Source organism: Grammomys surdaster, unplaced genomic scaffold, assembly GCF_004785775.1.
Source record: "Grammomys surdaster isolate TR1022 unplaced genomic scaffold, NIH_TR_1.0 126313, whole genome shotgun sequence".
In the NCBI taxonomy this organism is placed as follows: Eukaryota; Metazoa; Chordata; class Mammalia; order Rodentia; family Muridae; genus Grammomys; species Grammomys surdaster.
This window is the reverse complement of record NW_021621113.1, coordinates 3,120,053-3,142,737: the sequence shown is the minus strand read 5'-3', so window position 1 is coordinate 3,142,737 and position 22,685 is coordinate 3,120,053. Positions and strand designations below refer to the sequence as shown.

General features: G+C 55.4%; 1 protein-coding gene across 2 annotated transcripts in view; it reads right to left on the bottom strand.

Moving 5' to 3' along the window:
* Adgrb2 (adhesion G protein-coupled receptor B2) overlaps nt 1-15,842 on the bottom strand; it is a 30,192-nt gene extending 14,350 nt beyond the window's left edge. For both annotated transcript variants that reach the window (XM_028759634.1, XM_028759633.1), the window contains exons 1-5: nt 15,029-15,842; nt 2,895-2,978; nt 2,444-2,608; nt 288-452; nt 37-204 (exon numbers count right to left, since the gene is read on the bottom strand). In XM_028759634.1, the coding sequence (XP_028615467.1) occupies nt 37-204; nt 288-452; nt 2,444-2,608; nt 2,895-2,978; nt 15,029-15,833 (1,387 nt within the window). In that variant the 5' untranslated portion in view covers nt 15,834-15,842. The remainder of the gene's footprint in view (nt 1-36; nt 205-287; nt 453-2,443; nt 2,609-2,894; nt 2,979-15,028) is intronic.
* Between the last annotated feature and the right edge of the window lie 6,843 nt (nt 15,843-22,685).

Genomic DNA, 22,685 nt, shown 5'->3' with positions numbered 1-22,685 from the left:
CACGTGCCCCCAGCCCTGGGGTTGTATAGGCAGTACCTGGACACCTCTTCTCACTGCAGGGCTTCACTTCCTCTCCTGTGCCCTCGCAAGGGTAGCCCTGCGTACCAGAAGCCTGGCACATGCGGAAGCGGCGTTGCCAGCCCGTGTCACATGTCTTGGAGCACAGGCTCCATGCGTTCCACGGCCCCCACTTGCCATCAGCGGCTACGACAGAAGGGAAGCGTAAGACGCCATGCATATCTCCAAGGTCAGGGCTACCACCTGCTACCTTCACACCAAGAACTCACCCGGACAATCGAGATTGCTGCACTCACGGGTATCGGTGAGGGCACCTGCGCATGTGGCCCAGGCTGGACCCGCCACACTGCACTTCCGGCTGCGCTGCTGGGTCCCATTGGCACAAGATGACGAGCATGGGCCCCAGGGACCCCATTCTAGCCACTGGCCTTCCACTGCATGGGGAGACACAAGCAGGGGTGGCCGTTGAGCAGAACGTGGGTGGGCTAGTAGTGGGGGGAGTTCCACAAGGAGATGGCAGAGCCTGCTGGTCACTCAGACCTGCGCCAGGCCAGACCATCTGAGCCGGGCATATGAAAGGGTCTGGAGAGAGTGGGTGGTGACTGGGCCTCTTTCTGCCTGCCCCTCACCAGCTCCAGGAATACATGATACCTCTCCACGCAGCACCAAGGGCAAGCCCCAGCGGTGAGATTTTTTGTGTGAGGATGTAGGTTGTAATGGCACCTTTTGATCTTTGCCTACCCGTAAGCCCAGCTTTGTGTCTATGGTACCATGGACACCAAAGTGCTATTTACAGCAAGGGCAGCTGAGGGCATGGAGGAATGGGCACTGGAAAGCAGGTCCCTTCTGATGAGGTCACAGTGTACCAACTCCAAGTCAGGGCTGGGTTTCACCTCCCATTGGTTGCTGGCAGCTAGACTTCTCCAGTCTCCCCATGCGTGGTCAAAGCTACAGGAACCCACCCCTCCAAGGGCACTGAACCTGACTGCCTCCCCTCTGTCTTCCGATCCCCCCCACCCGGCTGGGCAGCGCCTGCCTAGAAGCCCCTTGGCGCTACTGACCCGGGCAGGCGGCCATACTGCAGAGTTTAGTCTGCAGCTCGGGACCCTCGCAGGCCTTGCCGCCGTGCTGGGGGGGCACGCAGGTCCGCATCCGGCTCCGGGACCCCCGCCCGCAGCTGCGGGAGCACAGGCTCCAGGACCCCCACTCCTCCCACACGCCGTGCACTGCAAGGAAGCACGTGGCCGGTGGCTGGGCGGCACCTTGGCTCCGCCCACAGCCAGCGCCAACCCATCCGCCCACCAATCAGGAGTTCCGCAATTTTACGACCACTCCTGATTGGCTCCTCCCTGGGTTCTGTTGCCAGGGCGAGAAGGTTTAGGGTCCCAGGATAACCACCCTTTGTGGGGACCCAAATCACACAGGACAGGTTCTGTGAACACCCACATAGGGTGAGCAGGACCAGCCTGAGGAGCCAATGGTCTTCCTTTCCTGAAGGGCACAGGAAAACCCAGGAAAGGATCCAAGATCCATCCCTCTCTTCCCTTCCCACCCCCAGGCCCAGGGCCTGAATTCAACAGGGCAAGCCTGGGGCACCAAAAGTGCCCCCTCCCGGCCCCAATCGCATAGACACACAGACAGACACGAACCTCTACACAGACGCTGACAGACACAATGAACTCACAAGAGAGAACACAGCTTTGTCCCTGTGCTCCACAAGCTCCTGCTACACTCCCAGGCTCTGAGAGCCTCCCCCAGTAGGCCCTACTCTAAATCCACTGCCAGCTCTCCACCCCAGGGAAGCAAAGAGCAGAACTGGTTGACACCGGCCTGTCTCTCAGTCACCAACTGCCCCAGGCAGACAACATGCATTTCCTCAGTACCTGCGTGCAGTTCCTGCCTGTTAACTGCTTTAAGCATAATGGTCTAGCAGAGGCACCCAAGGAAGCGGAAGGGGAGCCCAGAGCAAAGTGGGGACCATAGGGGAGGGTATCATTTTAAAATAAAGTGGTATACATCTTAGATCTAAGGGTGGGATGAATGCTTTAGCCAGGGCGGGGGAGGGAAGGGCAAGAATAAGCCAACGCAGAGAGCTGAGATGCTGCCAGAGGCGCTGGTAAGGGCAGGACTGAGGGAAAGGGGATGAGCCGATGTGCGGAGAACAGCCTTGACTACCAAGATGGAGGCACCAGGGATGTGAAGTGCCCAGAGTGGGAGCCAGATGTATGTTCAGATTCTATCGTAGCCCCAAGTGATTCATGCCAGGCTGGCATAGTGCCTGGGTAAGGTATACTATGGCGGACAGGCAAGTTTGTTGAAGGCAAGGAATGGGGTAACCAATCATTTGTGGGGACAGCTATGTTATGTCCTGTCACAGACAGGACCTGACTCTGCTGGCAGATAGGGCAGGAAAGAGGACGCCTACCTGGGCAGGTGGCTGAATTGTTGCAAAGCCGGGTCTCCCGGAGGGGCCCGCTGCACAGGGTCCCATAGGGGGAGGACACGCAGGAGCGGGTCCGCACCTGCAGACCCTGCCCACACGTCAGGGAACACACGCTCCACGGGGACCACTCCTCAGCTGCTGGGTCGCCTACGAGAGAGGGACAGCGTCGCAGCAAGGGACACCTCCCAGAGAACTGCATGGGAGCATGGAAGGACCAGAAAGATGGGGGAGAGGGAGGCGTCAAAGGGACCCTCCTACCCTGACCCCAAGTGGCAGGCTCTTTAAAAGGCAACCCATCCCTGCCCACAGGCCTCACATGGCAACATAACTGAGCTCCAGGACATAGACACAGACAGGCACACGCCAGCACACATGCCACCAGACGCCACAGTCGGGCCCCCGCCACAGAGGAAGAGAGGCGGGCCCGAGTTACCTGTCTGCGCCATGTATAGCCCAGGCTCATCTGCAGACCTTGGCCACTGGGTTTTCACCTTCGGTTCCTCTTCCGGATCCTCACCTGGAACACGGAAGTGGTGGCAAGGGGCTTAGCAAATGCCACTCAGTGCTGCCACAGTGGTACAGACGGCAGCCTCTGGTCCTCGGCCTGAGGGCCTGGAACCAACTGTAGGTGATGCAGAGAAAGTGTCCCATTCTGCCCTCTGCCCCCCCGCCACCATTTTACAGATAGAGAAACTGAGGCTCAGATGGGACTGGGGGGCGGTGGTCAACATGTTGCATTCTGGGGAGGTGTCCATACTATCCCAAGACATGCCTAACACCCATCACCTTTAACCCCTCACTGACTGTCATCTCTGTTAAGGTAGGAAGCTAAGGACTGGAGAATGACTTATCCAGAAGCATACAACCCATCGAGCCTGCAGCTGGGCTGTTTCTCCTCCTAAATGATACACAAAGGAGCCTGGCTACCCCCAGACCTACTCTTGGGTCATGATTTGCATGGGGTGAACCATGGTCTTGATGTTCAATGTAAAACAGTAACAGACCATGATGCAAAGGCCCTAGCTGGTCTGAGCCCCAGGGGAGGACTCCTATACCCAGCTGCTATACCCTATACTCTCCTCCCACTGAGCTTGGAAGCTTGAGCCTGCTCTGCTGCACGCAGCACTTCCTACAGTTTCAGGGCCCTCCAAAAGCCTGTGGGTTTAAGGTATTGGCCTCAGTTTGGCCCTATTGGGAGGCGGCACTATTGGGTAGAGCTTAGTAGGTCTTGTGGTTCCTGGAGACAGGAAGGGGATAAGCAGACCTTGTCCCTTCTTTGCATTCTTAAATGAGATGGTTTCCTGATACATGTTTCATTCACACTGCTGTGCTCTCCTGCAGCAACAACTGGAAAGCAGCCTGAAACCTCCAAGCTGTGAGCTGAAATAATCTTTCCCACAAAGTAAGTACATAACCTTTCTTCTTTACAAGCTCATCTCTCAGGCCTTTGATACAGTACAGGCAAAGCTAACAGCCTTAAACTGGATGCTGAGGTGAGGACCAGCAGAAATGCACAAGGAAGGCCACACCCATAGAGGGGCCGCTGGGCAGATGAATGGAAGAGCATTTAGGGGTGGGTCTCCTTCCCCCCTAGATCTCTCTCCTCTGGTTCAAAAAGCTGGGTCAGCACCAAGCTGGGGTCACAGAGAGCTGTTTTCCTTTGCCCCCCTGCTGCCTCTGCACCTGAGGAAACTGCCAACCAGGCCAGCAGCCAACTCCAGAAAACCTACTGCCCAGGTTTGAACTGCCCCTGCACGGTATCCAGGGCTTGCCATCCCAATCAGCCTCAGGGCCTGTGCTACTTGCTGTAATTTCCACACAATGTCAGAAGCCTGGACACCACCAGGCATCACTGGGCCTCCCCTGGAATATGGGCACCGGGGACCAACACTAGCCAGCTAAGTAGCTCTGGGCAGCCCCTTCCTATCTCCTATCCCAGCTTCTCTGGAGAACAGCGTTCATAGCATCCCACCTTCAGGATTAACCTTAAGATCCCTCTTGAGGGAAGACAACAGGAATTATGTGAGCTGTCTTCTCTCCCACCACCCTTCAGCCTCCATGCTTCCTCGAGCCCTTGTACAGTCTCAGCCTCCGCTGCTTGTTTTTGGTCAACTTAACATAAACCTCCCAGATATAGGAGAAGAAATCTTAACTGAGAAAATCCCTCCATCAGACGGGCCCATAGGCAAACCTGCAGTGCATTTTTTTTATTAATAAATGATATGGGAGGGCCCTGCCTACTGTGGGTGACCCGAGTGTATAAGAAAGCAGACTGAGCTGGGCGTGGCAATGCACGCCTTTAACCCCAGCACTTGGGAGGCAGAGGCAGGAGGATCTCTATGTGTTCTAGGACAGTCTGGTCTACAGAGTGAGTTCCAGGACAGCCAGGGCTACACAGAGAAATCCTGTCTCAAAAAGGGAGAAAGAGGGCTGGTGAGATGGCTCAGTGGTTAAGAGCACTGACTGTTCTTCTGGAGGTCATGAGTTCAAATCCCAGCAATCACATGGTGGCTCACAACCATCTGTAATGAGATTTGATGCCCTCTTATGGAGTGTCTGAAGACAGCTACAATGTACTTACATATAATAAATAAATAAAAAAACCTTTGGGCTGGAGCAAGTGGGGCCAGAGTGAGTGGGAGAAGGAAAGGGGGAAAAAAGCATATTAAAAAAAAAGGGAGAAAGAAAGAAAGAGAGAGAGAGAGGAGGGAGGGAGAGAGGGAAGAAGAAAGGGAAGAAAGGAAAAAATGAAGGAAGCAAGCAAGCAGGATGAGCAAGCCATGAATAGGCGCATTCCAGTAAAGCAATGCTTCTCCACGGCATGTGCACCCATTCCTGCCTTCAGTTCCTGGCTTCCTTGGTTGATGGACAAACTGTAAGATGAAATAACCCCTTTACTCCTCGAGTTGACTTCGGCCATGGGGTTTTACCACAGCAATAGGAACACTAACTATAAGACACGGTCTCTAGCAGTCTTCAGAGATGTTGGAGCCGGGCCAGCAGCTCTTCAGTCCCCTTTACCCAGCTCTTCTGTCACGCCTGCTCAGGCATCCCAGCCTAGAGCTGTATGACAGCCACTTTCTCCACACCCACTCCCAGGCTGCTGAAGGCCCTAGAGCGAAGCCAGCTGGCCCTGTGACAGGTTGGGGGCTCTGTGTCTGCTAGACATCCATGTTTCTCAGAGGCCCTTGTGGGCTTCGTTCCCCCTCCTTACCCCCTCTGTAGCCCCACTGGCCTTTACCTGCTCTCTCAAGACTATCTCACCCACTTCTTTAGCCGAAGCCTCCTTTCCAATTAAGGGAGAAGCTAGGGCCTCCTCTCAAGCCCTGACTTGTGGCCACCTCTTGTCCATTTTCCCAGAAGGCCCCCATCCATCCTTTTTGTGAGTGTTCCCTCAGCAGCCTCTCCTTGTAGCAAGTGGTTGACCCAGGCTTCCTCTGTTCTAGGGTGCTCTCCCTGCCTCCCCGCTAACACATACACACTTCCTCCTCGAGCTGTTGCCCTTGGCTTCCATCCAATACCGCTGAGTGGTCCCCAGCTGACACTCCACTTTCTCACCTGCCACTCACTTCCTGGCTGGAATGTCACCTCCCCCGTTGATCCACTGCAGTCTCGCAGCTGCCCCCATCTTTCTCCTGAAACTGGTCCTGACAAAGCCATCAGCTCTCTCTCGGCTGCTAAATCCTGGGGACACTTTGCAGGTCTCATCTTGCTTGACCATCAACATCGTTGGTCCAGTTGATCCTGGCTGACTGCTGCCTCCTTCCTGCCTTTCTAAAGGGGTTACTTGGGTGCCTCCCTTGACAGTCTATCTACCTGTCCCTTCTACAGCATAATAAATCCCTTGAGCCAGCCCTCCCATCATCCTGCCCAGACCCTGCCTGTCCCATGCTCCACAGCTAGGTGATCTCCTGAACAGCTTTGTGTCCGACCCTATTCAACACATCACCTCACACCTGTCCTCGTGGGTCCTCACCTCCCTTACCTAGAGAACGCCTACTCAATCCGAAAGCCCCTTCTCCAATAGCCTCTCATCCCATCGGCCATTCCCAGGCAGGAGCTGCCCTTTTTCCTATGTCCCTTTCATTATAGACGGATCCTGTTTTGCCTGTATATATGTCTGTACACTATGTGCATGTAGTGTCTCTGGAGGCCAGACGTCAGGTCCCCTGATACTGGAGTGTGAGACAACTGTGAGTGGCCACGTAGGTGCTGGGAAGCAAACCCAGTGCTATGATAGGTCTCAATCCCCTGGTTCTACCTTTTAGCTGCAATGCTGGTCTCTCCCTTTGAATACTTTGAAGCTGTATATAGTATTATTCTCTCTCTCTCTCTCTCTCTCTCTCTCTCTCTCTCTCACACACACACACACACACACACACACACACACACACACTTACGCAGAGCCTCCAGAACACCAGCCCCACCCTTAAGCCCAGCATCAATCATAGTCCACATTCTGGAGACACTGAGCAATGGCTCCTATGCGCCGTAGATGCTCTGGATGCTGCTGTGATTAGACCGTGTGCACATCCCTCGGTCTGGAGGGCATCCTCCTCTTCCCAGCCCAGCATGCAGTAAACCACAACTCAGGACATGTCAAAGACCATCTGACCTGCGTGCATATTGTGGGCTTGCCTTGCTCCCTGTAGACCTCACATCCTCTAACCAAGCCATATGTGGGCTAGCCCCATAGTATAACTAATCACAAGATTTCCCAAGCCTGGCTTTGGGGGTCCCCCCTAGTCTCCTGAGCTGGGCCAGATTGGTGGAGGAACAAGCCTGAATCTGCACAGCTGGGACCCACTCCCGCACCCTCTCCATCTATGCAACACCACACCTCCCTCAGAAGTAACCAGCGATTCACCTCCTCACTTGGGAAAGCCGGTTGTCCCTGAAGGGGACGAGACAGATAAGACCACCTGGCATTTACTGCCAGGAACATTTATTTAGTATGCATGAACTGCCCTGAACAAGGCAGGTCCATGGTGAGGCTGAGGCAGACGGCTTCCAAGAGGACAACGAGGACCCAGGAAGGGAGTGAGTGTCCCTGTAATACCCAAGTGTTCTGCCTATGTGTGTCTGTGTGTGTGTGCATGCATGTTGGCATGTGTGAGTATGGGTCTGTGTATGCCACAGCACACATGTGGGAGTCAGAAGTCAATCAGAAGTATAAGCACTCACCTTCTACCTTGTGTGAGACAGGATCTCTTATTGTTCGCCACCGGAAATGCCAGGCTAGCTGGCCAGCAAGCTTCCAGAGTCTTCTAGTCCTCCCCTCACTTTGTTGCAAGATCACAAGGATTACAAATGTGTACTACCATGTCTGGCTTTTATACCGGTTCTGGGGATCCAGACTCAGGTGACAAACAGTTTCCCCACTGGGCCATCTCCCCAGCCCTAAGATGTCATTTATTAAATAGCTCTGGGCACTCAGCGTCATGTACTCTCCAGGACCTCAGTCCCCTTGGGTTCAGTTCACCCTGCCTGACTCAGATCTCCTCTACAGAACTGCCCTGTTCTGACAGGATGAAGCTTAGACATCCAGAACCTTCTTGGATGTCTCTTACTAACATCCATGGGGCCTCACACAAACCACGGGCTGTCTAATCATTCCCGGTACCTCTAGAAGACTAGAAGACTAGAAGACTCTGCCTCCCCTCCAACACTGCCCCCTGCCACCACAGGGCCTAGCTCTCCTCCATGACCTCCACTGACCCTTTGGGAGCCTAGCTCTAGGCACGTGACCCCCCTCTCCTGAGGGGGCCTTCAGTAGACACACACACACACACACACACACACACACACACTACTATAACTGCACTATAAACCTCTGGCTCCAGTTGGCCTGTCCAGCCCTGCTCTCACTTTCCCATCATACAGTCAAACGTACAGCAAGACTGCTGGGATGGTTCTGGAGCTGAACCAGTAACGGGTGTCACTTCTAGCCCTGCCACCATCTTGCTGTATGCTCTCAGCCAAGGAATCTGAACTGCTCTGAGCTTCAAAGTCTAACTGGACGTTAAGGATAACACCTACCTCATGTCTCCATAGTGGGGATTAGAGCTATGGACTGTCTGGAACACGATAAAAAGGGGGGGATATCTCTGCCCCTTCTCATCAATCACACAGATGTTTTATTCTATCAGTCCTGTCTGTTCCTTCTTTATGCCCTTCTCTCTGCCTCGTACACAGTAAATGTGGTCTCTTCCAAGAAGCCCTCCTAGACCGGCCACACAGGAATTTAAGAGTGATGACACCCCCCCCCCCCGTGGCCTCATTCTTAGATCAAATCTTACACTGGCTGTTTCAGTCTTCTGTTCCCACAGCTCCCAAGACCATCAGCCCTCTGGGTCCTGTGGCACAGACGGTCCAGACTGAGTAGCCAGGCACAAGGAAATCATCCAGTAATAGGGAAATAAAGAAATAGGCCAGATCATCCTGGAGTCCCTTCCACCAGGGGCTACCCTCGGCTCACCTTGGCTCTAGAGACAGAGGCTCCACAGGCCCTCTGCCTCTGGTCCATAACTGCAGATACCTGCCATACTTGTTCCCTAGATTCTGCATGGTTCAGCACCCAAGACCTTGATGTCATGAATGTGCTAAGGACAGCCACAACAATCACCACTTCCTGTGACTCCCAAGGCAACTGTCCTTGCCAGGGCTTTTGGTGTCCTTCCTCACACTGACCCCAGAGCCTGGTGGTACCAGCAAGGCCCTGCTGTGTTCTTCCTTGCCTTCCTGGCTCCAGCAGTGAACACAAATCCCAGGGGTGCAAAGAGGGAAGCAGCTCTTGAAAACTTCAAGCTCTCCCATGCAGTCCAGTGTAACCAGGTCCCTATAAAACCAGGTACCTGCCAGGATGCCGGGTTCCCTTGGGAATCCTCTTCCTATCAACCTACCAACCCGGCCTTCCACGTGAGTTAGATCCCTGTTGCCCTTCCCGCCATGTGGCCACATCCTCCTGGAAAGCCAGGACCACAGCTGCCTCTGTCTGCCTCCTCCAGAGTCCCACTTCTTGCTCCATCCAAGCCCCTCCAAGCCACTGGCTAACAGACTAAGTCCCCAAGCAAGGCATGCATCTTGCTTGGGACAGCAGTCAGAGCCCTGGCCCAGTCTCCCCTCACAGCCAGCAGCTCTGCTCCTTTTAGCTCCTTCCTCCACGTGATAGTTCACACTTCCCGCCCTTGCGCAGGCTGTTCCCTCGGCTAACAAGGCCCTTCCACAGGCTCCCACCAAGTGCCAGCGGATGACTGTGGTGACTGGCTCAGAAAGGGCCTTGAGGACAGGGGAAGCCGCCCTTTTACAGGTCTCTTCTTGTTGGGAGCAATCCTGTTGGTTCCTGTTGTCCTGCTGAGATGGAGCACAACTTCTTACAGTACCATCGAATGCCCTTACAACCTCAGGAAGGCAAGCGTCACATGAGCCCCAGACTTTCACACAAAGCCTCCGGGTGCTAATTTCTCTTTCTAACGAATGATGAAGCCAGAGAGCAGCAGGCTGAAATGTAATACCGCCGCTTTGTTTGCTCTGAGCTTGTTGCCTTTGTTATCTTCTATTTCAGATAAGTGATAACTCTTTCCATTTGTGATATGAAGTCTCTTTTTAATATATTAAATTTAAAAGGCAATTCAACTTACGGAGAAATTTCACAGGCTAGTGAATTCCTATTCATTCCTCAAAACCCACCTCAGATTCATCTCCTTTACCTGCCTTCCCACTCCTTCACAGTTCCATCACCCACTGTCCCTCCTCACCCTCTGTGACACTCAGAACACTACACTATGATAGCACCCCAAGTGTTTACTGTCCAGCACTGTGGTTTAGGCATGGCTTCAGCGTGGGTCCCAAGGATTCCTGTATAGGAATTTACTCCCCATGGTGAGATATGAAGAGAGTGAAAATTTAGGGTCAGACATGTTGACCCAAGCCTGTAATCCTGGGGAGATGAAAGCAGGAGGTTCAGAAGTTTAAAGTTATCCCCAGCTACATTGTGAGTCTGAGGCCAGCCTGGGCTACATGAGACCCTGTTTCAAAAAAATAAATGGTGTTTAAGAATGTAACTCGGTTGGTTGAGTACATTCCCAGAATGCATGAAGCCCTGATTTCAATCCTCAGCAGTGCATAAAACTGGACATGGTAAGCCCAAAGCTCGGGATAGAGGCAGGAAGACTGGAAGTTCAAGGTCTTGATCAGTTACATAGCAAGTTTGAGGCCAGCCTGGGATATTAGAGAAGGGGGGATGGAGAGAAGATAGAGGAGGAGGAGGAAGAGGAAGAGGAGGAGGAGGAGGAGGAGGAGGAGGAGGAGGAGGAGGAGGAAGAGGAGAGGAAAAAAGAATTTTAACTTGAATATAGTATTAATAGGGAAGCTGGGCATGGTCACATGACTTTAATCCCATCAGAGTCAGGTGGTTCTCGGAGTTCGAGGACTGCCTGGTCTACAGAGCAAGTTCCAGGACAGCCAGGGCTACATACTGAGAAATGAAGGAAGGAAAGAAAGAAAAGAAAAGACACTTGGTCCCTCTCTTGCCATGTGATAGATACTATATACTACCTAGGAACTTTGCCAGCAAGAAGGTCATCACCAGACATAGTTCCTGACTTTGGAACAGAATCATGAGCCAAAGTAAACCTCTTCTCTTCAGAACATACCCAGGCTGTGGTATTGTGACATTGGTAACAGGAAAGAAGCTTAATATAGCCAGGTACCAACCAAGCTCTCACAGTACTACCTCACAGTACTGCAGGGCCCAGCTCTCCTGGCCTCTCTTCAGGGATGACAAGATAGCTGTGAAGTCGCCTGTCTGCGGTCACATGGCTCGAGACTGGGTGACTTCAGCCTGTGGCCCTGAGTATCACTGTATACCAGCGGGCACTCTGAGACTTAGGAGTACACAAAGTGTCCCTCACTCTGCCCTGGTCTCACTCAGAGGTGGACCAAGGTTTGGGAGGAACTCTACAGATAAAGACATAGTAATGCGTCTGAGGGGGATTTACAGGCCATGCTGAAAGCCCTGGAAATTCTGTACTGACAGGACTCCAGGACACACTGTGGGCTAAGTCTCTCCCACTTTGCAGAGAGAGAGGAACTGCCTCCTTACCATGGGAGCCTCAGAGAAGCAGGTGAGGTGCCATTTCCTGGCATGAGACCAGGTTGGCCAACACAGAAGACCTGGGCTTGAGCTCAGAGGGTGAAAACTTACTCTCAGGTGGGGCAGTCCTTCCTAGCAGCTACAGGGTGGTAACACATGTGTATACGAGGCTTAGCAGGATGGGAGTGTCCAAGTCACCAAGGGTGAAAGGCATCCCTAGGAAGGTAGAAACCCAAGCGGAGACAGAAAGCAGAGGCTCTAAGGTCAATGGGAGCGTCCGTGAGCAAGCAGGGGGAGGGGGGGGGAGGCAATAGAGTAGACAGCTGTGCCCAGGAGAGAGTTCCAAGCACACCAGGCTCGGGTGCTCTGGTAGAGCTATGGGCTCAGGCACTGGATTGGGAGAGTGACACATAGAGATCTTGGGTCCCTGAGGCATTCCAGGAGAGACTGGCAACTTATCCAAGTGACATGGTGACAGAGGCAAGATAGGGATCCAAAGCCATTCTTGCCTCCCAGGAGTGCACAGTCTCCCCTGATGGCTATGCCTCAGACATGGAGTGCAGATTAAGGGGAGAGGAGGCTAAGAACATCTGGCCCAGGAGAGAAAGGGCCCTGAGGAGAAGAGTTGATAAGCAGAGAAGAGAGGAAGTTGGACTGGGAAGGGATGTTCTCCAGGTATCACCAAGCACAGCTATCTCTGTGCACAAGTGCCCCCTAGCCCAGGGGGATTGGTGGGCAGGGGCTGGGCCCATCCTCAGCTCCACAGTGGGCACCACTTCTGTGACTCACCTCCCAGCTCTGGCCTCAGCCAGCCTCTCTTCCAGTCTTCTGAGAGCTCCTTCCTGCCTGCCTTCTCTTTCTTCCTCTCCCCACACTTAACAGATTGCGGCAGCAAGATGGCACAAATTTATGGCTCAACTCACCAAAAATAACAAGAGATCTATCAAAGGCAGTTTGCGTGAAATTAACAGGCGCCTGTACCCTCTTGTCAAACGCACTCAGCTCCAAAACGGGCCAAGGCACCCCACTGCCCCTGGCCTCCTTCTCGTCTGGTGTCACCCTGGGTCCATCCCGCTTTGTCTTCTGCTGACTTCTCTCAAGGATGCCCCAAAAAGGGTGAACCTAGCTCCCTTCCCTGCCCCAGCTCCTGGCAGAGGTTCCCTTCCTGCTCACCATCCCACAAACCTTGCTTTCTGTCTGGCAGCTCCGTGCCAGCCTATTCTTCATTCTAGGGTGTGGCACAGAGAATGGTGTGGAGGAAGCCCAAGGTCTTGGTGAGAATAGCCATGTGTTCTGGGCCCTGACACAGCTTCTCTGGCCAACAGAAACACCCTGCCCTGACACATGGAATGAACTGAGTCAGGTGCTCGCTGTCTCTCACATCAGAGAGGCTGGGCAGGACGGAGGAGGTGGCAGAGCAGAAGAGCCTCCTGACTGCTTGGAGGAGAGAAAGGGGTTGTGCCAGCCAGCTCTGGGTACCAGTATGCTGGGTAAGTTCAGCTCGCTTATGTCAGCTGATGCCACATCCCCCATACCAGCTCCCTACAGGAACCCTCACTACAGAGCAACCACCTGAAGAGGTGTCAGACGGAAAGGGACAGCGTAAAGGTTATGGCTGAAGATGGCCAAACCCTCCAGCTCAGCCATCTCTGCTCCAAGAACCACAAGAACAACCAGCCATCTAACCACCATCTGTCCCACATGCAAGGGTCCTCCCGCAGGCTCTGATAATACTACTCTTCCGGTCACTGGCCCTCTCTGACTCCCAAAGACGCCCTAGCTACCAACCAGATCCTGCTTCCGGCTTCAACCAACCCCAGCTGGCTGTTCCTGGCTCTGTGCTCCACATGGCAGCCTGCCCAGCCAGTGCCCATCCAGGAGGGCAAAGCCTTGCTCCGTCTACTCCAAACCACTGGGGCCAGTGGACCTCAGGGAAAGCCAAACAAAAGGACTTGCCCTTAGCTGAGCAGAATAGGGGAGGTCCTACAGAGTGACAGTAGTGGCAGCCATGGCCACGCAGGAAGAGCCATAAAACTCCTGATATACGCCTGGCGCTCTCGGCTGATGTTCGACAAAGAAGCAAAATTCAATTTCTTCCTGCAGGCACTAAATCCCAGGCCAGCCTCCAGGGCCCGTAACCTGCCCACGGCCTGCCTGTCACACGGATGGCTTCATCGACCGCTGTTAGAGGCCAAGCTGGCCTGGGAGAGAGGCCACAGCAAGGCCACTGGGTGCTCACTGTGCCCACATGGGCACGATGCCAGATGTTTCATGAGGGAGGCCGAAAAGGTCCCCCACACTGGGAGAGACCATTGCCATAACTCCCCTTATGACCCGGATACCTCCCGGTTTCAGAGAAACCATGCCCCTTGTTAATGATGCAAATCCTCAAAGATAGTGCCCAGCTCCTGGGCTCTAGTCTCCAAAACAGGGCCAGGGAAAGGTCCTGCCCTCTTCCAGTCCTTCCAGTGCCCTCGAGGGAGCCTCCTTGACCCCTTTGTAAATACTCAGACCTAAATGCATCCTTCATCCTCTCCAGGGTAGGCCAGCATTTGGGGAAACTGAGGCCCAGAGAGGCCCAGGGGCTCCCAATACATGGACCAGCTCCCAGACCTACTCTCTCTCCCATCTATCTTTGATATCTATCCCTCTGGCCCCTAAGTCAGTTCTTGGCTTAGCATGGTCACCAAGCATGGAGGGTCCAGCTGGCAGGCAGGAACTGGGATTAGAAGGACAGGAAGCGGGTCAGTGGAAGGTGGCCGTGACTGTGAAGCTTGGGTGGGTGTGGGTTGCAGGCAGGCGCAAGGACTCGAAGAGCTTTTGCCCAGTCAGCAGGAAGTGCCAGCAGCTGGCAGCCTAGGTCCCAGAAGACATGGGCCCAGTGGGGGAGATGGGACACCGGGAGCTGAGCCAGCCCAGCCCTCAGAGGCATCCTCAGAGCTCGGGCCTCTTCACCCGGGCACACTTGTCCTCACCTCCTTCTGCCCTGACCCTGGGGTACTGCCAGAAGTCATTGGCCTGTGTGGGCAGGGGCATATCTCCACTCCCTGTCTACTCCAGCCTCCAGGCGAATTTGTCCACTCACAGCACCAGGGTCTGCCAGGGCCACTTGCTCCAACTTTGGGCTTCAGCGCACTTGTGCTCCATCTGCCTGAGAGGCCCTCACCGCTCCTGTGGTCTGTCTCCTTCTCACCTGTTCTACAGGTCTGTGCTCCCACACCCTTCTCTTCAGGAAGCTCCACTGGCCGTCTAAAGGGCCCCTGCCCAGGTATCTACCTCACTCTGAACTCCCTCATCTGCATCCCGCTCAAGTGAGATCTGATTTTGATGACCTTTCCATCCCGACAAGGCTGAGCGCAGAGGCGACATCCGTGAATGACTCTGCAAATGGCTGGGACCGGCCAGGATGAACACTAGCAGACACCAGCAGTCCCCTCAATGCCCCACCCCCATCAGGCCTTGCTCACACTCACCATATCTCATCTCGGTGGTGAACAGGTCATTGCTGCTCCCCGAGTGCAAGTCAGCCTCAGCAGGAGGGGCTGGGCCCCCAGGCACCAGGGCATTGGATAGGGTGTGGGCAGCCGGAGGCCCAGGAGGTGTGGTGGTGGCAGGGCTGGCCCCAGCCTCCCCAGGGCAGCTACACCCTGGCTGAGCAAAGCCACAAGCCCGGCCTGCAGCCCGGCCACACTCCTCACTCCAGCGGCAGAGCACGCCGCAGGTGAACTGGCTGGAGTTGTTGTTGTTGATAAGCAAAACCTCCACAAAGCGGAAGGCCAGGGCAGCAGGCGCTAGCAGACGCGGGGCCTCGGAGGGCTCAGCCGACAGGCACAGCTGCACAAAGTTCTTGTCGAAGTGCAGAAAGGTAAAGGGGCCTGAGCCACCGCACAGCTCCAACCCCGATGCTGCCGCCTCCTCCTCCTCCTCCTCTGGCCGCCCCACCTCTGATTCTGCTCGGGCTGTGGCTTCCTCTGGACCAGGCCGCAGGCAGGTAAAGTTGACCAGGTAGTGGTCCAGGGGCAGCAGGCGCGGGGCAAAGTGTGTGCACACCTGCTCCTGCCGGTTGAAGCGCAGGTAGAGGGAGTACTTGGTGGGGTCTGGGTTCTCCAGGGTCCAGGAGCAGCCCGAGGCGATGGTGGGAAAGAGGTCCTGCAGCGAGAAGGCCCCGTAGAGCACGCCCGAGGCCAGGGCAGAGCAGGCACTGGGGGCAGGGTCGAAGGCCGTGGCCAGGCGCAGGGACAGAATCACAGACAGTAAGAGGGGACAGGCTGGGGTCATCCTATGTCCCTTGCCCTGTGGGAAAAAAACAGAAGTCAGCAGGGGGCCCAGGTCAGTCAGCAAGTGCCCTGGGGCTCCAGTGACCAGTCGCAAGCAGTAGGGCCTGTGGTTCTGATCATGGTCTTTTAAGTCACTTGGGCCTGTCTGTGACCTTAGACCAAGCGGATGATCTCTCTCTACCTTGGTTTTTCTTCCTGTAAAATGGCTGGAGCTATCTCATAGTATCCTATAAATTTTACCTTTCTCATCTCTCCTACAAGGGCAAAATGAGATAACTTAGGGGAAAGTTCCAGAAGGAGGCTTGGATGCTGGTGATTTCTAAGAGCCTTATCAATATCACGTAGAGCTCCGCCTACTCAGCGTGCCCACCAGAGGTGTCTGGGCCTGACATACACATCCAGTGCCATCCCTACACCCCTTGATCCTCCAGAGACACTGCTCTCAGTCACAGCATGTCGTGATCAGCAGCGAGGAGTGCCGTGTGTAATCCAGCAGCCAAAGTGGCGGTGTTTGACAACCATTTGCTTTTTTATAAATCAGCGAGATTCAAGGTTATTCCCGGAACAATGTTCTCACTCTCTCCCTTCACTGAGCAAGAGAGGAAGGGGCGGAGTTACTGCCAGGTGCCAGGAACTGTGCCCAACCCAGCCGTTGCCCATGGAAGGCAGGATATTGCCTGTGTGAATGCCATGGGTTCCGCTGCTGTGGGAATGAGGGAGGTACCAGGCTTTGGCCCAGCTCAGTTAGCCACTAGCTGGGTGGGTGAGCCTCATGAACCTTGGTTTTCCGATCTACAAAATGGGCACAGTCATTCCCACCATAGCCCCCCTCTTCCTGTCTTCTCCACAGGATTAGCTTCCAAGGCCTGGCAAAGGGCCCACTGCTCTCAGTGTGTTCTCTCAATGTCTGAAGAGTGAAGTCTCTTGACTTCCTTCCCTCAAAGTGCTATGCTCAGCCCATCACTCAGCAAGAGCAAATTCTCTCCAGGCAGGGCACATAAGACCCAAGACCCACCCTGCAAGGTAATCAGGCCAGGAGGCGGTAACTACCTTCCCACCCGACAGACCAGGCAGAGAACCGCTGACTGCTCCCACCCAGCCTCTACCCCAGTGCCTCAAAACAGCCTGGTACAAATCTAGATCTGCCTCTCTTCCAGTCCACTTGTAACATGGCCACACAGCCTCTGTCCTCCCTGCCACCACACAGCCCACGGGACTGCACAGACTCATATAATTCAGAGCTTCCATGTTAGAGAAAAATATAAGGCCACCTGCTCAAAATCACGTGATGGTGGACTAGTTAGAACTGGAACTCAGGACCTCAGTCCAGGCCCACGATTGTTCCCCCGTATCCCATCCCCACCTGCCCGTACCCCCACTCCCACTCCCACCCCAGGACTTCTTGCTTCTGTTCTCTCTTAGCTTGTTGCTCGGGATTCCACCAAGTGGACAAGCCCACAGCTTGGCTAGGTTTTCCACAGGACAGCCCACAGCTGTGGCTAGGTTTTCCTGAGATACAGCTGTCCCCTAGGAACAAATTTCCCCAGGACTGTTCTAAATAGTTCCAGGAGCAGGGGACAGATATTTGAGCCCCAGTCATCCCAGCCGGCTGCAGCATGCACAGAGTTCCAAATACTACTTTCCCATGTGGGGCACCTCTGAGCCAGGCCCGAGACCCAGGCATAGATGTGCACTGTCCTTCTCCAACCATCCCAGAAAGGAAGGAGTCCAGGCAGCACCAGGCTCACTCAGTGAAGAGGAGCTGCCCCACCCTCCTCCAAAGACCAACAGAAGCCAGGACAGGCTGTCTCTGCCCTACTCTCCTCAGCAAGGCTGAAAAAGATGCCGGAGCCCTGGCCTTCCCTCCTGCAATCATGCCTGTCCCAAAGTGTTCAGCCCGCCCAGCCTGCTGCGGCAACCAGCGAAGCTGGCAGAGGGTGATGAGTGACATCCAATCCCCCCTGCTGCCCCCAATTATTTTTAAGCAGGCTGCAAAATTCAGGCCATGGCTGCAGCTCAGCAGAGGGGAGGTGGGGGCTCATTATAACTGGCCTCCCCTCCCCCACCTAGAGCAAGGCAAGGAACCTCTTCCCCATGTATATATGCCTCAACAGACCTGGGCTTCAACAGACTGGAGCCCGGAGACATATACATACTCAAAAGCATGCACACACGGATATGTGTGTGTGTGTGTGTGTGTGTGTGTGTGTGCACGTGCTTGTGCATTTACAGTGTTCTCTATGTGAACAGGCATACATGCATGCAGGTCTGTGACAAGCACAGCATTATGACCTCATATATACATGCGAGTGCACACACCACACGCCACACAGTGAAGTCAGACCACAGTACACATACAGAGATGCATCTATTCCCACGTGTGGACACGTACAGGTGCTTGGCCCTGTGACCCTGTATATGACAGCTAATTGGGTGGGACTGTCCTTGCGTGAGTCTGCCCATTACTCCCTCTCTGTGTCTTTAAAGCTGGGGGGGCATCACAGAGCCCTGGTCCCATCTCTTGGACCTCTGCTGCTCCCAGTTCATCAAGAAACACTAAGCCCAAACTGGTCCTTGCCAAGGTCTGGCTTCTCCAGAAGGGAGCCACCTGTACACACTGGCCCGTTCCCACATCCACTTAGTCTCCTTCAGACATCCCATAACCAGTCCAGGATTTTACCCTGCCCTCAGGGTATGACCTTCATTGCTCCATAGCTTCTGCTTCAAAAAGAGACTAAGGCTGAGAGAAGGTATTTTACCTTCCTACCCTTCACATTAAAGACTCAGCTGGAGCTGGGTCACAGCCATGGTCTCATTCGACATCTTCCTGAAGTGTACGGTGGTGGCCTGTCCTCCTAGAGACATGGACCCTGAGCCCATACCCAAGAAAAAGACTTGCAATGATCCAAATGGTTATCATCCATGTATAACTTCCTGGGCCTCAGTTTCCCTCTCTGGGGAATACCCTTGGAATGGCACATGCCTTCTCCATCTGCCTCCCTAACACATAGTCTGACCCACCACAAACCGATGAGCTCTGTTCCTGGTCTCTTAGAACTGTGCTGATACTCTTCTTGCCTGAGGTCCGGGTTCCTGCACCGGGGGATGCTCTTTGGGTTAATCCAAGAGTAGTATTGTCACCTCAAAGTTGAGGAGGACCACAGACCCTCCCAAGATACAAGTGCTAGAAAGTAGAGAGGCCAAGGTCAGCTCTAAGGCAGAACTTCCTGGGTCAAACAAGGTTGGTGATGGCCTAAGGGCTTCAGGACTTTCCTTCACTGAGATGGGAGAGGAGCTGTCTGGAGTAGTCTTTCTTTCTCAGGGACCCAGTCCTCAGCTTAAGTACTCCCAGAATTCCCAGGAGTTCCTCTCTGCCTAGGTTCAGAGAGAACCTAGGGGAACCTGTAAGACCCCACAGACCTGCCAGCCTCGGGCTTCCTAAAAAAGATACTAAGGAGCTGGAGAGAAAGGTGAAGAGCAGAGGGGGTGGGGCACCTCCGGGCCGGCTCTCCGGAGTGTCCCCTGGATCAGATCGACTCTAGTATACAGGGAGATCAGATGTGAGCTTGGACACTGGGTAGGGAGTGGAAAGCCCTGGCCTTGGACGGGGGAGGGGAGACTAACGGGGGAAGGGGGCGCGGTGACGCGCACATCCGTCGCGTTTATCCACCTGGCAGCTCCAATTCACGCGCCCGTCACTCATCCTCGGCCTCATCTGTGCCTGCCACGGGGCCTCCGGGTCTCCCGCCCGGGCTTCGAGCTGGGGGCAGGGTGCTCGGGGACTCCTCTCCAAGAGCTCTGGCACCCAGGGAGGCGCACACCCTCCATCCAGCCTCCCGAGCTAGGGGGCGGGACCGAAGGAGCGGGCGACCCGGGTGAGGCCCTCCCGGACCGATGACAGAGAGGGTCGCTCCGGAGGCCTGCCGCAGACACCGAGAGAAAGGCTGGCCGAGCAGACTGGGATGAGGGGCGGCCCCCGGGGGCGGGGGCGTTCGGGTGGCAGGGGAGGGGGCGGTGACTCAGCCGCCCTCCGCCCGCCTCCCCGGAACTTTGCAGCAGCTGGAGCGGTTGCTACAGGAACCGAAAGCTTTTGTTCCCCAGTGTCAGGGCTGCCCCGGCGGGAGGATAGCTCAGAGGCTGCCACTCCCCGCTAGAACCCAGGTCCAGCCACACCGCCAGAAGACGAATAACCGAATAACAGAGAGCACCACGGGTTCGTGTCTCTTTCCTCCTCCTACCAGCCCTTCACTGAAGCGTTCACGTCAAGGCTAGGCTTCTCCAAACTCCACAGCTCTCAGGCCAGGTTGCCCCTAACTCTGACCTGCAGCGCTAAGAAACCTGTAAAGTTCCTAAGGATGTCTGATCCCCAAGGGTTGGGAAGAGGGAAAGGCTCTGTATGTCAGAGTGGCTGGTTTTCCATGTGGGCCACCTCTAAAGGACTGCCTGCCTTTGGGCACCTTGGCTCACATCTCTGTACTGATTCTACTCCCCTAGACTGTATACTTTAATCTGGACCTCAGAGCTTTTGGCTTGGCCTTCACTGTTGCCCTGTGAGCATGGAGGATCCAGATGTTGCAGAACTAGGGAGGAAGAGGCAGAAACTAACAGGCACAGGCTTCCTGGACCCATTGGGGGTTAGAGGGGTGAAGGTACTTTCTGTCTTTATTATTCTAAAGGTTAGAGTGAAGAAAATAGAACTCGTTTCATGTTCCTCCTTGGGATTAGCAGCCGGGAGGGACCTGACCTTGGCTTTGATGGGAAACACCACAAGGCATCATCATGAGTATTGATAGGTGTCAAGACACTTCACAGCACAATCTGATTCCACTTCCCAACAACCATATGGGGCAGTGGTCACTGACCCATTTTATAGGGGGTCAACTGAGGCTAGGAAAGGTTAAGTAGTGTGGCCAGATCACACAGGTTTTGAACCCAGATCACCAGATCAAAAGCTGAGTCTCAGCTACTTACCTTCAAAAGGTGAGGGTTGGAAGGGAGGGAAGAAAGACTAACTAGAACCTTCCTTTGTGTCACAGAAATACCCACCACTGACACACACCCTAAATGAGACCTGTCCCTTTCTGAAGGGAGAGAGGGGAGGACACAGAACGAGGTAGTGAGGGAGGCAGAAGGGAAACCGAGAAGAAGATCACCTCTGTCAGTCTTGCTTCCTGCCCTCCCCAAAACATCACCAGGGTGTCATTGCTGACCCCCACTCTCCAGACGTCTGCTTTGTCCCTGGGTCAGGTGGGTTTGTTCACAGCCTTCTTTAGGCCCAAGCCAGATAGAGTCCACCTTTACCCCTCTCTTGTGAGGAACGTAATGGGGGTAGACAGAAGCTCCCTAGGGACACTACTCAATCCCAAGAAGCAACCAGACCATTCTGAAAAGCAGGTTCAGTCGAGCTGTGCTTGGTGCTCAAAGGGTTCCTCCTGACTTGCTGGGATGAGCCTTCCATCGTACGCCACCCCTCTCCCTCCCCAAAGCACATAGCCTTACAACCAGGAGTGTTTGGGCACCTGGCCTCGCCCACCAACCTCATCTCCCCGGGGACTTCCCAGCGTCAGTCCCGCAGACACCTAACGAACGCTTGGGTTGCGGAAACCCGGGGTTGTCCGCGAGAGAAGGGGCGGTGGGTCTCGGGCTACGGGCAGGGGGCGCCAGAGGACGCCCAGGGGCCGGGCAGGCAGCTGGCAAGGCGGGCAGGCGGGCGGCATCTCTCGGTCCGGGCGCCCCTCCCCCGCGGGCAACAGACTGGTCGCCCGTTCTGCACTAGCCGTGGCGCGGAGGATTTCCCGCGGCTGTGCCCTCGGACCAAGCCGACTGCAGGAGTGGCCGCCAACTTCACAGCCTCCAGCCCACCCAAAATCATGCCAGCCCCCAGGGTTGCAGGAGAGTGCGTCTGGTGCCTGGCTCTGAGACCGGCGGTGGGAGGCTAGGGATGGGGGGGCGGGTGTCCGGCCAAAGACGAACGCGGGAGTCGGATGCGGGTCGGATGGAGATCTCGGCCTGGGGAAAGGGGCTTGGAGGAGCAAGGGGGACACGGCCCCAATTCCAGGCTGAGGGGGAGGGGACTTGCAGCAGAGATTGGAAAGGGAAGGCGGGACTCTGGGCAGATATGGGGGAAGGGGCACTCGGGGCAGAAATAGAGGGGAAGCATGGTCGCCGTGCAGGCGCGGGGGAGGGCAGTAGCAGACACGGTTGGGGACCGGAACGGCTCCGGGCAGAGTGGAGGAGAGGTCCAGAGTCCCGCGGCCAGACTAAGAGGGGAGATGGGGGAGGGGGATAGTCGAGCTGCAGGTTGGAGAGGGGCTTCAAATCAAGACCGGGGGCTCACTGCTAGGATCTTGGCCGAGACAGGGCAAGACTCGCGACAGCGGTGTGGCAGTCTGGGTCAGGATTCTAAAGGTGGGGGACTTTGACATAGACGGCAAGGGGTCGGTTCAGGCTGGGGGAGGGGGCAGCAAAGGGATTCGCGGGAGACTAAGGGGGCTTCGGCCCGGGGCTTGGGAGTCCCCCCTAAGACGGGGGTTGGGTGAGCGCTGGACAGACTCTGTTCGGGCCGGAGGAGAATTAAGCAAGACGGGCTCACGGAGCACCCCGAGTGCGGGCACTCGGGACCGCGCGGGAGGGTTCGGTGCGGGGCCGGCCGGGGTCTGGGGCCGAGCACTCACCTGGGCGCCGTCAGCAGCAGGAGCGGGGGCCGGCGCTGGTGGAGGCGGCCGCGGGGCGCAAGTTTGCCATCCCTAAGGCGGGGGCCGGGCCGGGCGCAGGGCAGCTCGCCGCAGCCGCGCCGAGGCCCGAGGCTCCCGCTCCGCCGAGCGGCGGGTGCAGAGCAAGCGCCGCGGAGCTC